The 15,878-nt window shown below is 44.7% G+C and overlaps 1 protein-coding gene across 4 annotated transcripts in view; it reads right to left on the bottom strand.

The window, feature by feature from the left end:
• Positions 1 to 15,878, bottom strand: part of ACSS2 (acyl-CoA synthetase short chain family member 2) — an 88,700-nt gene that overhangs the window by 66,129 nt on the left and 6,693 nt on the right. For 2 of the 4 annotated variants that reach the window (XM_073683682.1, XM_073683683.1), the window contains exons 1-2: positions 11,590 to 12,395; positions 1,660 to 1,855 (exon numbers count right to left, since the gene is read on the bottom strand). In XM_073683682.1, coding sequence (XP_073539783.1) covers positions 1,660 to 1,855; positions 11,590 to 11,701 — 308 coding nt within the window. In that variant the 5' untranslated portion in view covers positions 11,702 to 12,395. Of the gene's footprint in view, positions 1 to 1,659; positions 1,856 to 11,589; positions 12,396 to 15,878 lie in introns of those variants that run through there. The other 2 variants (XM_073683685.1, XM_073683684.1) reach the window with 1 other exon arrangement.

The following is a 15,878-nucleotide window of genomic DNA, read 5'->3' as shown; positions in this document are numbered from 1 at the left end:
CCCCAGGTCACCAGCCATACGGGTGAGCACCACACGGTATACCCAGGGACGTGGGCTACTTGTAACCGCCGAAAGCAGGGTAGCCAGGAAGGGTACAGACTAACGGGAAGGCCTACAACTCCACCTGGCCAGGGGAACTCCAGCTTACTCGCAGACTAACCAGGCCCCAACTACTAGCCAGTACTCCCGGGGGAATTTGCCTTGTACCATCAGTAAAGACCCTGAACTGTACCCTCGCGTCTCCGTGCTTCCTTGTCGCACCATTAGTGCTGGGACATCCACACCATCACTCCCAACATCAACCTCATCCTCTGCCCTGAGGCCATACCCCTCCCGTTGGGGGTTATACCATCCACGCTGCACATCCGTACCACCGGCCTCAGCGGACTGCCCTGCAGCGGCGGCTTCATAGCCGCATTCAACGGGTGGCGTAGTCGGACACTAATACCATCATACCAGTAACTGCCACTTAGTTTGACCACCCTGGGCACGGACCGGGTCACCGCCACACGAAGACTACTACTCCCATCGGATCCGGCTCCGGGTATCCCCCACGCGCACGCACGCCGCACTACAGCACTGGCCCAGGGGGCGCGTCATATGTGTCCCCCATCTGGGTATATACATATCTCTTATTCTGGGCCCATCCTGGTATATATGTCCCATATCTGGGCCAACCATGGTGTATATGTCCCCCATTCTGCCACTGTTCTTTAATGCATAAAACAAAAACGATTCTACTCACCTTCTCTCTGCTCCCCTGTTGCGCAGTGTCCTCTTCTGAAGCCAGCAGCTGACTTCTGCATGCAAGCGACGGGCAGCGCACGGCATCACTGCCGTGCGTAGCCTGTGACTGGCTCGCCAACGTCAGCTGCTGGGCACTGATTGGCCAACGGCGTGTATTGCAGCGCAGGGACCTGACGGGCCACTGCTCCCCAATACACTTCAGCAGAACGTGCGTCAGTTGCGGTCTTTGCAACCGTGATCGTTACGCCCCTAGTCAATGTGATGGATGGGCTAAACCTGACCACACTGAGACGAGATCGAAAAGTGTTATAATAACAGCTGCCGTATATAAAGATAAATAGCTCAGCTGTACCTCTACAGAGCAGCAGCTGAGATCAGTGAGGAGAGAAGGGAGTGTTCTATTCTCCCCTGCAATACATTGTCGGCTTATGATTGATCAACCTCATGCAGGGGAAGTAGTACACACGACCATAGACAAATCTCTAGTAACGCCTAGTTGAACTATAACAAATTATAACTAAATTTAAAAGCTCTGTAAGAAATTAAAATATAAACTTTTTCTCAGCTCTGCAGCCACTATTCAATGATGTGTCTAGTTTAACATGCTCAAATTGGTGAAAGGCCTTCATTAAAACTAAATCTTTGTAATGACAGATACACTCTACAGGGGGTAACTTATGAAGAAAGAGGAGGGTCAGTTCCATCATCAGACCATACATCTCAAATAAAATGGTCAACTAAGTTTTAGATGGGCAGCCAGTATCACCATAGTGTCATCTATGACATCATATGCACAGGGGGTGTCTTACTGAAAAACTAATTAATGGCATATAAAAACGTTATTAACATTTGTAATGGCAAAAGACTTCGATAGTCCATTATGTCATATCTGCCACCAAAAATTTTACTTACCAATAAAATGCCACTTTATCCCCCAACTTCTTGTCTTGGATATTTCTATCAAGGACGTTGTAACATATATTGGTGACAGCTCCCTTCATCCATTCAATATAGATCTTTCCTTTAGTAACGTCAAAGTTGTATTTAAAAAATGGCTGAGTAGGAGGCACCCGCCAATAGAAATCATTTGCAATTTCTCCCCAAAATTCTGCAAAAGTAAAAAAAAAAAAAAAAAAATTAAGAGATTAAAGAACAGACAAGTACGATGAAAGAAATAGTAGCGCTTACTCTATTTAGGACATGTGCACTTTAGCAACCAAGTATTTTCTATAGTTGCAATATGAAATCAAAGGGCCTGCTTTATCCTGCACATTTATGACATATTAATAAGATGCCATAAATGTCCAGTAGATAGGAAGGGGTCCCATCACTATGTAAAGAACAAGGCCCTGGTTCTCACTGTCAGAAATAAAAGAGAATAAAAATAAAAGGGAATTCATAAGTCTGCAGTCACACCCGCAGACATCGATTTAGATCAGACAACCGCTTTAATGTATCAGGTGTGTCTGAAAAGTGGCATGTGTCTCACTACAAATCTTACTCCAGTCAAGGGTTGGAGTAAGATTTGTGGCTTAAGGTACGCCACAGCTAGTCATGAATTAGAAGAGCAGGCGCGCCACACCTCACCATGCCCTAGCTCAGCCCATATTGGGGGAGCTGACAGAATCTAGCATGAAAAAGCCAAAAGTCGCAGAATATTTGAAACTTTTCAATGCATTTTAAGCCCGTTTTCTGGCATAAAAGGTTTGATGAATCACCCCTAATGTTTTATGGACAGATTAGACAAAAATAAAGTTCTTTGGGTTAAATGAGAATAAATGTTTGGCGAAAGAAAACAATTGCTTTACAGTATAAAAACCCTCATAATCTTGGATACACAATAGCGGTGGTATTATGGTTTGGGCTTGTTTTGCCGCATCTGGGCCTGGACATCTTGCCATCATTGATGATGGAACAATGAATTCTGATTTATACCAGAAAATTTTAAAGATAAATGTAGATCCGTCCATGAGCTAAACCCTAAGAGAATGCAAGACATCGACGTATAGCACAAATCGTTGTACAAAAGAATGGCTAAAAAAGGAGGTTAAAGTTTTGGAATAGCCAAGCAAAGTCCTGACCAAAATCCTATAGAAATGTTGTGGAATGACCTGAAGAAAGCAGCTCATTGGCGAAAACCCACCACCATAACAGCGTTTAAACTGTATTAGGAGGAATGGGTTAATAATTCTCCAAATTAACATGCAAGGCTAATGAAAAGTTATTGGAAACATTTAGATGCAGTTATGCTATACAAGGGGGTTGGGCGGAGTGACACCAGATACTGAAAGCAAAGCTTCATATACTTTGATCATTCACGGACATTGCATTCATTTTAATCAATAAAAATATTTTTTTTTACTCATGTTTTATTTGGTTCTCTATTTACTTTTAGGACTTGTGTAAAAATGTGATGTAGTTTTAGGTCATGTATGCCAAAATATAAAAAGGTTCACAAACTTTCAAGCCTTACAGTATGTATGTATGTAATATATATATATATACACACACACACACACACACACACACACACACACACACACACACACATACATTTATAAGAAAATAAATCTCTGCATGGCTACATGGCAAAATAGGGGAGCATGCAGGTACAGTATAATATTAAAGGCTATGGGTAACATGCATCACCTCCGAATATATCCTTAATCGGCCACTTGAAAAAGATCTAAGCATTGGACATTGTTCACAAAGTGTAGCTGACAACTTTTTATTTTTTAATTAAAAAAAAAAAAAGCTGTAATTTGATTAGGAAAAGGTAATTTTTTAAGTATTTATGTATAATGGATGCAAACAGTTTTAAAGTCTCACTTTCGCTCTTTAACCCCTTTCTGACATGTGCAGTACTATTACCACACGTCGGGTCCCTCCCTTTGGTGCGGGCTCCAGCGCTAAGCCCGCACGTTTCTGGGCACAGGATAGCTGATCTGTAGAGCTGTCATGTGCAATGAACAGCCACGGGTGGAAGCGCAATCTCTGACAGCGGCATTTAACTCGCGCTTACAGGAAGGGGGTCACTGGCTCCGCCCATCGGCACCCGTGTCACCTGACCGCGGGTCGCCATGACAATCCGGCGGTCGTCATTGCCAGATTGCTATGAGTGCCGCCCAGCGGTCAGTGCTCTTAGCAAATAAGCATATCTGCTACACACAGGTGATCTGATCATTGCCTGTGTGTAGCAGAGGCGATCACATAATTGCAGCTTCTAGTTTCCCATGGAGATTATTAAAGCACGCAAAAAGTTAAAAAAAAAAAAAAAAAAAGTTTTTAAAAATATAAAAAAAAGTTTGAAGAACACTTGTCAGCAGGATTGTGCTCTGTAAACTACATACACTGCCTTAACTGACTTGCCTCCTATTTTACCCAGCTCCGCACTACTAAATGCATTATGTAAAATAGGAGGCACGTCAGTGAACGATCAATGAGCTGCCATAAGAGCATACAGATGACTATGTAAGCAGAGCACCAGATAGAGCGCCCCCCACAGGCCGCCCCGAAGCACGAGCATATCATTATCTCCAAGCTTAAAGTAAGATTACACAAGAACCACAGGACGGATTTCATCAACCAAGGTATCATTTTAATCAGTGTAATTTCGCCCACCTGACAGTGTATGTAGTTTATAAGCACAATCCTGCTGACAGGTGCGCTTTAAAATCACTCCCCTTTCGCCCCATTCAAAATAAAATAAAAAAAATAATCAAATATACACATTTGTATATCTCAATATATACAAATAAATAATCTGATCGATAAACGACGGAACGAGAAAAAAAAAATAAAATGCCAGAATTAAGCTTTTTTGGCCACCACAACATTGCAATAAAAAGCGATCAAAACAGGCCATCAATAAAAACATCAGCTTGGCGTGCAAAAATATAAGTCCTCACCCGGCCCATGATCCTGAAAAATTGATAAGCTATGGGTCTTGGAAAACTGCGCTTTTTTTTTTTTTTTTAAACAAACTTTGTATTTTTTTTCCAACACTTAAGTAATAAAGAACCTATACTTGTTTGATATCTACAAACTCATAATGACCTGGAGAATCATAATGGCAGGTCAATTTTAGCATTTAGCGAACATGGTAAAAACACAACAGTGGAATTGCACTTTTTTCTGCAATATCACCGCACTTGGAATTTTCTTTCCCGTTTTCCAGTACAGGATATGGTAAAACCAATGGTGTCGTTCAAAAGTACAACTTGTCCCGCAAAAAATAAGCCCTCATATGGCAATATTGACTGAAAAATAAAAAAAAAGTTATGACTCTGGGAAGAAGAGGAGCAATAAATGAAAACGCAAAAATGGAAAATGGCCTGGTCATGAAGGGGTTAATAAACACTGTCACTCATTTAGTCACCAGTGATTCATTCCAAGACTACAATTGGTTAAAACAAAACCATTTACTGTGATGGCTGGTGCCAATAATTCTGTGATTGATGGCTCTTTGTTTGGATGGAAAATAAGCATAAATCTACAGCTGCCACTGACAACCACGGATCTTCAAGGTCCTGTAAAACTGTATTGGATGACTAATGTGTTGTTACTTTCTGGGGTATTCCAGCCTAAATACACTGCTCAAAGAAATAAAGGGAACACTAAAATAACACATCCTAGATCTGAATGAATTAAATATTCTCATTGAATACTTTGTTCTGTACAAAGTTGAATGTGCTGACAACAAAATCACACAAAAATCATCGATGAAAATCAAATTTATTAACCAATGGAGGCCTGGATTTGGAGTCACCCCCAAAATTAAAGTGGAAAAACACACTACAGGCGGATCCAACTTTGATGTAATGTCCTTAAAACAAGTCAAAATGAGACTCAGTATTGTGTGTGGCCTCCACGTGCCTGTATGACCTCCCTACAACGCCTGGGCATGCTCCTGATGAGATTGCGGATGGTCTCCTGTGGGATCTCCTTCCAGACCTGGACTAAAGCATCCGCCAACTCCTGGACAGTCTGTGGTGCAACGTGAAGTTGGTGGATGGAGCGAGACATGATGTCCCAGATGTGCTCAATCGGATTCAGGTCTGGGGAACGGGCGGGCCAGTCCATAGCTTCAATGCCTTCATCTTGCAGGAACTGCCGACACACTCCAGCCACATGAGGTCTGGCATTGTCCTGCATTAGGAGGAACCCAGGGCCAACAGCACCAGCATATGGTCTCACAAGGGGTCTGAGGATCTCATCTCAGTACCTAATGGCAGTCAGGCTACCTCTGGCAAGCACATGGAGGGCTGTGCGGCCCTCCAAAGAAATGCCACCCCACACCATTACTGACCCACTGCCAAACCGGTCATGCTGAAGGATGTTGTAGGCAGCAGATCGCTCTCCACGGCGTCTCCAGACTCTGTCACGTGCTCAGTGTGAACCTGCTTTCATCTGTGAAGAGCACAGGGCGCCAGTGACGACATTACCAATCCTGGTGTTCTGTGGCAAATGCCAAGCTTCCTGCACGTTGTTGGGCTGTGAGCACAACCCCCATCTGTGGACGTCGGGCCCTCATACCACCCTCATGGAGTCGGTTTCTAATAGTTTGTGCAGACACATGCAGCGGGGCTCTCAAGTGCAGGCGCCGCTTTGTGTCAGAATGCTATTAACCTGCAGATTAACCCCATATGTGCAAATTAATTGCGTTATTTTACATGACAGGTTCCCTTTATGGGGTCTGTCAGCACAGAATGACTTTTCAAATCAAGTACAAGCATTCAGTGTACCGTTGAAGTGAGCAAACATTTACCGTAAGTGCACTTTACCACCTACTAGTTTTCCCCTCTATCTCCACAACAGAGCTAACCTACAATATCAGTATCTTAAAGAAAAATACAGACCCCTTTTATCTAATTCGATAAAACCTCTAATTTTGACATTGTGAGGGTCCATACACAAAGATTCACATTTGTATGACATTTGTCTTCATGTGTGGGCACCCTTACTGAGCAAGTTTCAGGATGGGTAGAGGGTATTCTTAAACCTCTGGTAAAGGAAACACCCAGCTACATTCAGGACCCAAAAGATTTATTGAAACACTGGCAGCAATAAGTCCTCAAGAAGGAACAATCCTGGCCACTGTGGTTGTGGAAACTTTGTACTCTAATATCCCACACCAGGATGGATTAAATGCCTGCAAAGTCTTCATGGAAAATTTAGGAATTGATGCTGATTCTGTGGTGAAACTTACAAAATTAATCCTCACCCACAATTACTTTGAATTTGATAATATCATATATCTACAGGAGACAGGTACAGCGATGGGAAGTAAAATGGCTTCACAGTATGCAAATCTTTTCATGGACAAGCTTGAAAGTAACTTTTTGCCCTTATCTCCCATTTTAATCATCTGGACGTAGTCTGAGCAACAGCTGGAAACGTACCATGAACACTTTAATCAATTTCATCCCATCAACCTAACACTCAACTACTCCTGTACTGAAATTAACTTTTTGGACACCATGTTCAAGCTACGAAACAATGAAATAGAGACGTCCCTGTACCAGAAACCGATTGACCGTCCAACATACCTTAAATGGGACAGTTTTCATCCAAAACACAAAAAAAACTATTATCTACAACCAAGCCATCAGATACAAATCGGATATGTTTCTACCTTATGGATAGAGACAATCACCTTGGTGGCCTCAAAGACCTTATTGAATCAGGGCGACCATCCAAGAACAATTGAAAACCAGATTGCAAGAGCCACCAGAATATCAAGGAATCATCTCCTACATTACAAAACTAAACAAGAAAGCAACCGGGTGCCTCTAGTATTCACCTATAATCCAAATCTGGAGGTGCTAAGGAGAGCTGCGCGGAAACTACAACCTTTACTACAAAAAGATGCCCGATTACAATCCATATTTCCAGCCCCCCCCCACACACTTCTGTGTTATAGGCAGCCCCCAAATCTAAGGAGCATCATTGTCAGAAGCTCCCCCGTCCTCTCCACCAGCTACAGGAACCTTTCCTTGAAACCAGAAAAAGTGTAAAACCTGTCCATTTATGATGACAACGGACAAGATAAAGATTTCCAGCTCACATCAGGACTACAAGATCCCAGGTACTTTCAGCTGCATCATAATATGGTCTTCTTAATTATATGTACCAAATGTCCAGCTGGGGGTCTGTATGTTGGGAAGACAGGACAAAAACTTAGAACAAGGATGAATTCTCATTGCCACACAATAAAAGATAAAGGAATAGATCTACCTGTGGCAAAACATTTTTGTATTCCTGATCACAGCATCATGGACATGAAGTTATTGGTATTAAAAGGTAACTTCAAATCTCAGAGAGATAGAAAAATTTGGGAATACAAACTCATGACAACCTTTGAGACTCTCAGTGCAGGAATTAATATGTTGCATGGATTTATGTCATTCTACATCAACTAAGGAATGTGCTCCTCAAACTTGTGGGTCATCACAACCATGGACCAGACTTCAATTACAGGACAATAAAAATTTCACACTCCTCATTTTGAACTGCTCCAATATTTACAGCCACAACTCTTTCTCCCTCCTCCCATACTCATAGTTCTACTTCACGTCACTTGTGTCATCTATTGCATTATTCTTCTGCCCCGCTGTGTATAAATATGTCATTCTTCAGATTTTGTGTTATTTTATGCCTGATGAAGAGGCCTGAGTAGTCTCGAAAGCTTGCAATTTGTTACCATCTTTTCATTTAGCCATTAAAGGGCATCAACCACTTAGAAAAAAAATTTAGATTTGAGAGTCCTATCTACTGGCTAACACGGTACAAAGATATATGTTTCCTGTATTTGTCTTCATTGTCATGCCCTTGAACCTGACACATTTGTTTCAACCTGAGCTAGAGAAAAGACTATGAATGGTCTGGTCTGTCAGATACAATTGTTTTGACATAAATATCCAGAGTGCTGAATGGATACATATGTTGCAATACTTACCACACCCAATTAGGAAAAAACCTGTAGGTGCTACCAATATTTACAGTCAAAATAACTGTCGATAAATATGGTCTCCAGAGTTCTAATTAGTAAGGACTGCTAAAATTTGTCTCATTTATGGCTGTGGGAGCGGCTGGGCCAATGACGGAAAAATCCTGAGATCTATACGAGACTATAGCAGATCTAGCTAGCACTGTACTAGTGCAAAGTTGGCCTTTTCACACCTATTTAGAGCAGTGGTTATAATAATTATTACCAAAGTAAATCGATAAAAAAAATAAAATATTTACATGGACTCAAGACTCTGTTTTTAACTTAACGCAATGAAACTTGACACAAAGGCGGGTGAAGCTGTCAAATCCATATTGCTCGCACAATAGCCATCGTTCTTGGGTCTTATTCAGACATCCTTTCTCGCATATAGAAGATGAACTCACTATAGTCTAAGGGACTGTATTTTCTCTTTCTTGCGGATTGTGAAAAAAAAAAAAGCATGTCCGTTTTTTATTCGAGTCACAGATTAAACTCACCCTTATAAATCTATGGCTCTGTGAAAAACTCAGCTGCAAACTGAAGGAATCCTAATGTTTTTCACCGTTTGATTTTTTCATTATGCATACAAGTAAAATTGATGCAACACCCCCCCACACACACAAAAAAAAACAAATTGACATCTAAATGAGGCCTTAGGTAGGCTTATATTAGTTTACCCTATTGAAAAAGTGACCAAACTTGTGGCTATTTTATGGGGGAACCTCTGACCAGGGTTAAGGAAACCCAGATGGAAACATTGAATTAGAGAAGCATCAATTTTATAGGCTGAAAGAAAAATGCAGACTGGAAATCATAAAGGGTCCCATAATATGAATAATGCTGTAGAAATCAACAACATTTGTGTATACAAGTAAGATAATACACAACAAAAAGATAGAAAAAACAACAACATTTTGAAAGCAGAATGGCATCTATTTACTGTGTACAGATGGGTGTGGTAAGCAGAATGGAGTTTGCCACATATTATGGGTCTTGTTAAATGTACTTGTATATATTGGAAAATATGCAATTACATACGACGCTACCACATGCAGCTTACACCTTTTTTTCCTCTAGCTGCATTAGAAATCAAAAATTGTGAAAATGGCTGTGTGCCCACGTAGCGTTTTTCAAGCGTATATGCTGCGGAATTTCCACAGCGTAAACGCTTGAAAAACGCATGTATATCCGCACCCCATGGTCCCCAATGGCATTCCGCAATGTCAATGCCCATGCTGCGGATTTTTCCGCAGCGTATATGCTGCGGTCAAAAATCCGCAGCATGTTCATTAATTTTGCGGAAGCGCAGCGGAATCAATGTGCGGATGGTACCCAAGTCTGGATGAGAGGAGACTCTCATCCAGACCTGGATACCAAAGAACCTGTAAAAAAAAGAATAAAATAAAGTTTATACTTATCTTCTGATGTTTTCCCTCCGTCGCGCTGTTGTCTGAAGGACCTGCCACGTCATTGAGTCATGTGACCCACCACATAACTCAATGACGTCACCGCAGGTCCTGCACACAACAGCGTGAGCCGCTCAAGCTTCCGGACGGGGCAGAGAATGCATCAGAAGGTGAGTATAAAGTTTATTTTTTTATTTTTTACCATTCTGAACAAGTTGTCAAGCACTTTTCCAAGTGATGCTTGGAGAAGTGCTTGATAACCCGCATGCGGAAATGCATGCAAAGACGCCTCACAAACGCTTCTACCTGGCGGGAAAACCGCATGTAATATCCGCATGCGATTTTCCCGCCAGGGAGAAGCGTAAAAAATATGCTTCAGGTCCGCAACGTGGGCACATAGCCTATTTCTACTTATTTGCACTGTAAGATTGTACTACATATTATGTTACGACAAACCATTTTAGGTTAGGTTCTCATTTGTATGTCTGCTGCCCTATGACCTTTGCAAGCAGGTGCCATACGTTTTACCTGAATTTTTTCATATACGTCCATCTACGCCTATATTTATTTATTTTTTAAAAAGCAAAGCATCCATTTTTGTTCTTTACTCAACTAGCTTTGAATGACACAGACAGGTCAATATTTGTGTTTTAAATGTAATGAAACATACGTTTAAATATGTCTCCCATTATGAATAATGAGAAAAAATATTTATATGTCTTATATACGTTCTTTTGGGACCCATCAAAAGAATAAATAAATTTAAAAAAAAAAACGTCAGCTACTTTTTTTTGTACGTCCAAAAAAAACGCAATGTGACGTCAACTTGGCCAAAAAACAACATTATTTTGAGTATGTTTTGCCCATTTTAGTCTATGGATATACATCTGTATACAGCTTGTAGATATTCTAGCTTATGCGTCCAGCGGAATTCCCCGTATTAAGCCTTATTCAGACACCCATGGTTTTTCATGTACCAAATAGAGAGCAGCGTTTCAGTATTACCATCAGCAATTTTCACGTATGGATAAATTTAAAAGCTTCTCCTATCTGTGGCAATGGTAACCATGGAAAGTACATTGATGCCGTCTGTGCGCTGTCAGTGATTTTCACAGACCCATAGAAAGACATGTATGGGTAATTTTGATCTGTGATTCCGATCAAAAACAGAAGTCTCCATGATTTTTTTCTGTGCAGACACACAGTTCGCAAAAATCCATGAACATGTGACCAGCACCATAGATTATAATAGGTACATGTTCTATCCGTAAAAATCAAAACAGAACACGTACGTGATTCACGGACATCTGAATGAGACCTTAATATGACATCAGAATCCCCCTTTAAGAGCTCCTTTATAAATGTGACGGAGATGAGTCAGGAGACCCCAACTGTGGACCCCTGAAACATCCCGCTGGTTGTACAGTAACACGAGACATCACTCACCGCTGGGTTCTCGCACCGATCTCCCATACATTTCCTGATATTTCTGAAACGATGGGACGTGTGCGGCGGCGGCGACCTCTGGCGCGGGAGGGAACACATCAGGAGCAGACATGACAGCTATAGTGCAAATCCTAACAATATAAACAGACAAGCTGAGCCCTGCTGTACCAGAGCAGAAAGGGAAACGTTTCTCTTAAATCAAATGTGAATATCCCAAAATATTGGAGTTTATCATATGCAAAAAAAAAAAATAAAATATCTAAAAAAAAGTCTGAGCTTCAATCCTAATCTGAGACAGGAAAAGCCCGCAGTGCCAGCAGGAACATGTGCGGAGGCAGCAGCTGATAACTGAGGAGCCGGGCTCCCGGAGCAACAAGCTGCAGATGGTCCCGGCGCCACACTCCCATAAGGCACAGCCGCCACTAAAAACACCCAAAAGTCTAAAAACGGCTTCAAATATCGAGGTTTACAATCTGGAGCGCAAGGGAAAAGCCCGCAGAGTCACAGCCCGCAGAAAGTACTGTGCCAAGGGAAGTTTCATTCAGTCTCCTGAGCCACAGGAAGGTGACAGAGACCTAGCGAGTGCAATGTAGTCTAAAGAGACAGCCGAAGAAGCAGGAGCTGTAGAAGGAGCCGCCGCGGGTGACCGTGTCCTCTGAGGGAGACCGAGGTGTCAGTGTGAGGGCTGCACCGTGCACAGGAGGCGTGCGGAGTCCTTCCTCATGTCCAGGCTTGACCCTACAGAGGAGGAGACTGCAAGACACACAAAGAAGCGGCGCCTGTGTGCTGAGCTGCTCTATGGCGACGCCTACTGTCCGGAGGAGCACACAGCCGCTCTCCTCAGCGGACATGGCGCTCACTGCTCGGTCACACATGGGTGTGGTTGTAGATAGAGAAGGAGTGGTGTGTGCAGAAAGCATGGAGAGCAGACCCCACATACACTGCACACACCAAACACAGCTCATCCTGTCACTGCTGTGTTCTGTCCTGAAGAATTCTAGTCAGATGTTATACAGAATATCTGTTATCTCTTTTAGTCCTATATGCAATAAAGCATTACTTCAGGTTTATCTCCATCCACTGTGTGTCTAACAGACACCTTACACCTAGTCTATACAGTATAGCCCCATCCTCGTGAATATACCCTTTAGCCTGGTATATACATCTCCCATTCTGGTACGTATATCCTCCATCCTAGTATACATGTCCCATATCCTGGGCCCCATCCTGGTATACATATCCTCAGGGGCAGACACTGACAGCTTGGGGCCCCTGTGCAAGAAATGTGTCTGGGCCCCCCTCCTTTTATGGAGACAAAGGTACAGATATATATACAGCTGTCACGCGCAGTGGTAAGACCGGGCCCCTCGGGGGTCCGACGGCTTTACTCCTTCTGACTAAGTGGCTGCTGGGTCAGACAGAGGATAGGAGACAGGTCCCGGGGAACTGAAAGAAGACATGGCGGTCTTGTCTATTCTGGCCACGTACAGTCAGGGGTGGTCTGGGACCAAGGACGGCTGTACCGGGTAATGGTCCAGCAAGGTTCACCGGAGGCGTGACCCAGGGACCAATAGTTAGTGGTACCCTATCCGTTCAGGGCGGAGTTGTTGCGGATTGTGCACGAGATTTCAATGGCCGGACATCTAGGGATCACTAAGACCAAGGCCAGGCTAGCCCAGCATTTCTACTGGCCAAAAATGGAGGCCGATGTGACTGCCTACTGCCGTTCGTGCAACACCTGTCAGATGTTGGGGAAGGCAGAGCGGTGCCCCAGAGCTTCCCTGGTAACTCTGCACCTTATTGAAGAGACTTTCAGGAGGGTGGCTGTGGATTTGGTTGGCCCGATGGCCACTCCCAGCTGCTCCGGGAAACGCATCATACTAATGGGAATAGACTATGCCACCCGGTACCCGGAAGTGGTAGCCTTGTCGTGCATTCGGGCTGACAAGGTGACCACCGCCTTACTGGAGATTTTCTCCCGAGTGGGTTTTTCCCAGGAAATGCTCACTGACTGAGGGACCCAGTTCATGTCGCAGCTGATGGAGTCCCTCTGTAAGCAGATACAGGTGCAACATCTGGTGACCAGCTCGTACCGCCCACAGACCAACGGCCTGTGTGAATGGTTCAATGGCACCCTGAAGCAGATGGTCAAGATGTTGGTTGACTCCCATGGGCGTGACTGGGAGCGGTACTTCCTACACCTGCCATTTGCTATTTCTCCCCTTTGAGCTTCTGTATGGATGACATGCGCAGGGGCCCCTGGCACTGGGGAAAGAGGTCTGGGAAGGAGACTTAGCCGACCCTGGAATGTCGGTCATCGAGAATGTCGTGCGCTTCCGTGACAAGATGCAGGCTTTGGCACAGCTGGTGCACGATAATATGACACGAGCCCAGGCCGACCAGAAGCGATGGTATGACCAGAATACCTGTGAGAGAACCTACCAGGTGGGTCACAAGGTGTGGGTACTGGTCCCCATACCCCAGGACAAGCTTCAGGTGGCCTGGGAAGGCCTGTACATTGTGCACCAGCAGCTCAACGCTGTAACATACCTGGTCACCCTGGACCAAGCCAGAGGAAGGCAGAAGGCCTTCCACGTGAACATGATGACGGCACATCACAAGCAGGAGGTTTGCGCCTTCCCCATATGCAACCTTCCAAAGGAGGGAGAGGCTGAGTAACCTCCCAGATACGCTTGCCCAGGCTAGGGAGGGTGGGACCATCAAGGATGTGGAGGTTTGCAACCAGCTCTTGTCGGACCAATGGTCCCAGCTGTGGAAAACCCTACACCCCTTCCAGGAAAGACAGTTGGCTGTCCATCACGTGGACACCGGAGATCACCCTCCAATCCGACGTTCAGCATATTGGGCCTCCCTGGAGGTGCAGCTGCACATGCACCAGGAGATTGACGAGATGCTGAAGCTGGGGGTCATCCACCATCCCGGATCGCTTAGGCCTCGCCCGTAGTCCTCGTCCCAAATAAGGACCGGACAACCCGGTTCTGCATGGACTATAGGGGCTCAATGCTGTCAGTCACCGATGTGTACTAATTGCCACGCATCAATGACCTGCTCAGTTGACCCACCTGGCCCATCATGGATCTGAGCCGGGAATATTGGCAGATTCTCCCGACCCACGAGGCACAGGAACGCTCTGCCTTTATCACACCATTCAGACTGTACGAGTCCACAGTGATGCCATTCGGCATGAAGAATGCCCCTGCCACTTTTCAGCAAATGGTCAACAGGCTGCTCAAGGGACTTGAAGTGTAGATGGCCATGTACCTGGACGACATTGCTATCTTCAGTCCCACCTGGGAGGACCACCTAAAGCATCTGGCGCAGGTGCTCGGACGGATCCACTGGGCAGGCTTGACCATTAAGCCAGAAAAGTGCCAGATGGATATGAGTGAGGTCCATTACCTGGGACACCAGGTAGGTGGGGGCTCTAAAGACAGAGCCCGGAAAGGTGGATGCCATCGCATCCTGGCCCACCCCCAGGACCAAGAGACAGGTGATGTCTTCCTGGGCACCGCTGGGTACTATAGGAGGTTCGTCCCTCACAATAGTAGCCTGGCGAAGTCCCTAACGGACCTCACCAAGAAGAAGCTGCCCTCCGCAGTCGATTGGACAAATGACTGTGAAACGGCCTTCCGGGCACTGAAGACCGCCATTTCTGGCTTCCTGGTACTACAAACTGCCGACTTTACATGGCTGTTTGTAGTATAGACCGATGCCGGTGACTTTGGCCTCGGTGCTGTGCTCATCCAGGTCTGCACTACAGGCCAAGAACACCCCTTTTTGGTACCTGAGCTGGAAGCTACTGCTTAGGGAGGTGGCCTACTCCACGATGGAGAAGGAATGTTTGGCAATTGTGTGGGCCCTGAAATGTCTGCAGCCATACTTGTATCCGGAACGAATGGGAGGTTGCTTGCAACGCTGGAGCAGTACCTGCGCTCCAGCAGTACCACTTTTCCATTCGCCACAAGAAGGGCTGTGATCACAGTAATGCAGACGGGTTATCCCGACAAGGGGATGTTGCGGACAGGCGCACGGGGGAACACCGGAAAGTGCTGAACCCTAACACCCTCTAAAGGGGAGAAGTGTGAAGAGTGTGGGGGGATCTGATGGCAGTTACAATCCCCCTTCAGCATGTGCAGCTGTAACAAGACACCTGGCCAGCTTCAAAGAAGGGATTCACAGCCCCACCAGCTTGCTAGAATCCGAGCTCCTACAGGAAGACCCCTTGTGGATCTAAACCATGTGGTCTGCTTTGTTCAGACAGCTAGGAA

Source organism: Phyllobates terribilis, unplaced genomic scaffold, assembly GCF_046119375.1.
Source record: "Phyllobates terribilis strain yellow unplaced genomic scaffold, ASM4611937v1 Scaffold_5__5_contigs__length_657084704, whole genome shotgun sequence".
In the NCBI taxonomy this organism is placed as follows: domain Eukaryota; kingdom Metazoa; phylum Chordata; class Amphibia; order Anura; family Dendrobatidae; genus Phyllobates; species Phyllobates terribilis.
This window is presented reverse-complemented; position numbering and strand designations above follow the sequence as displayed.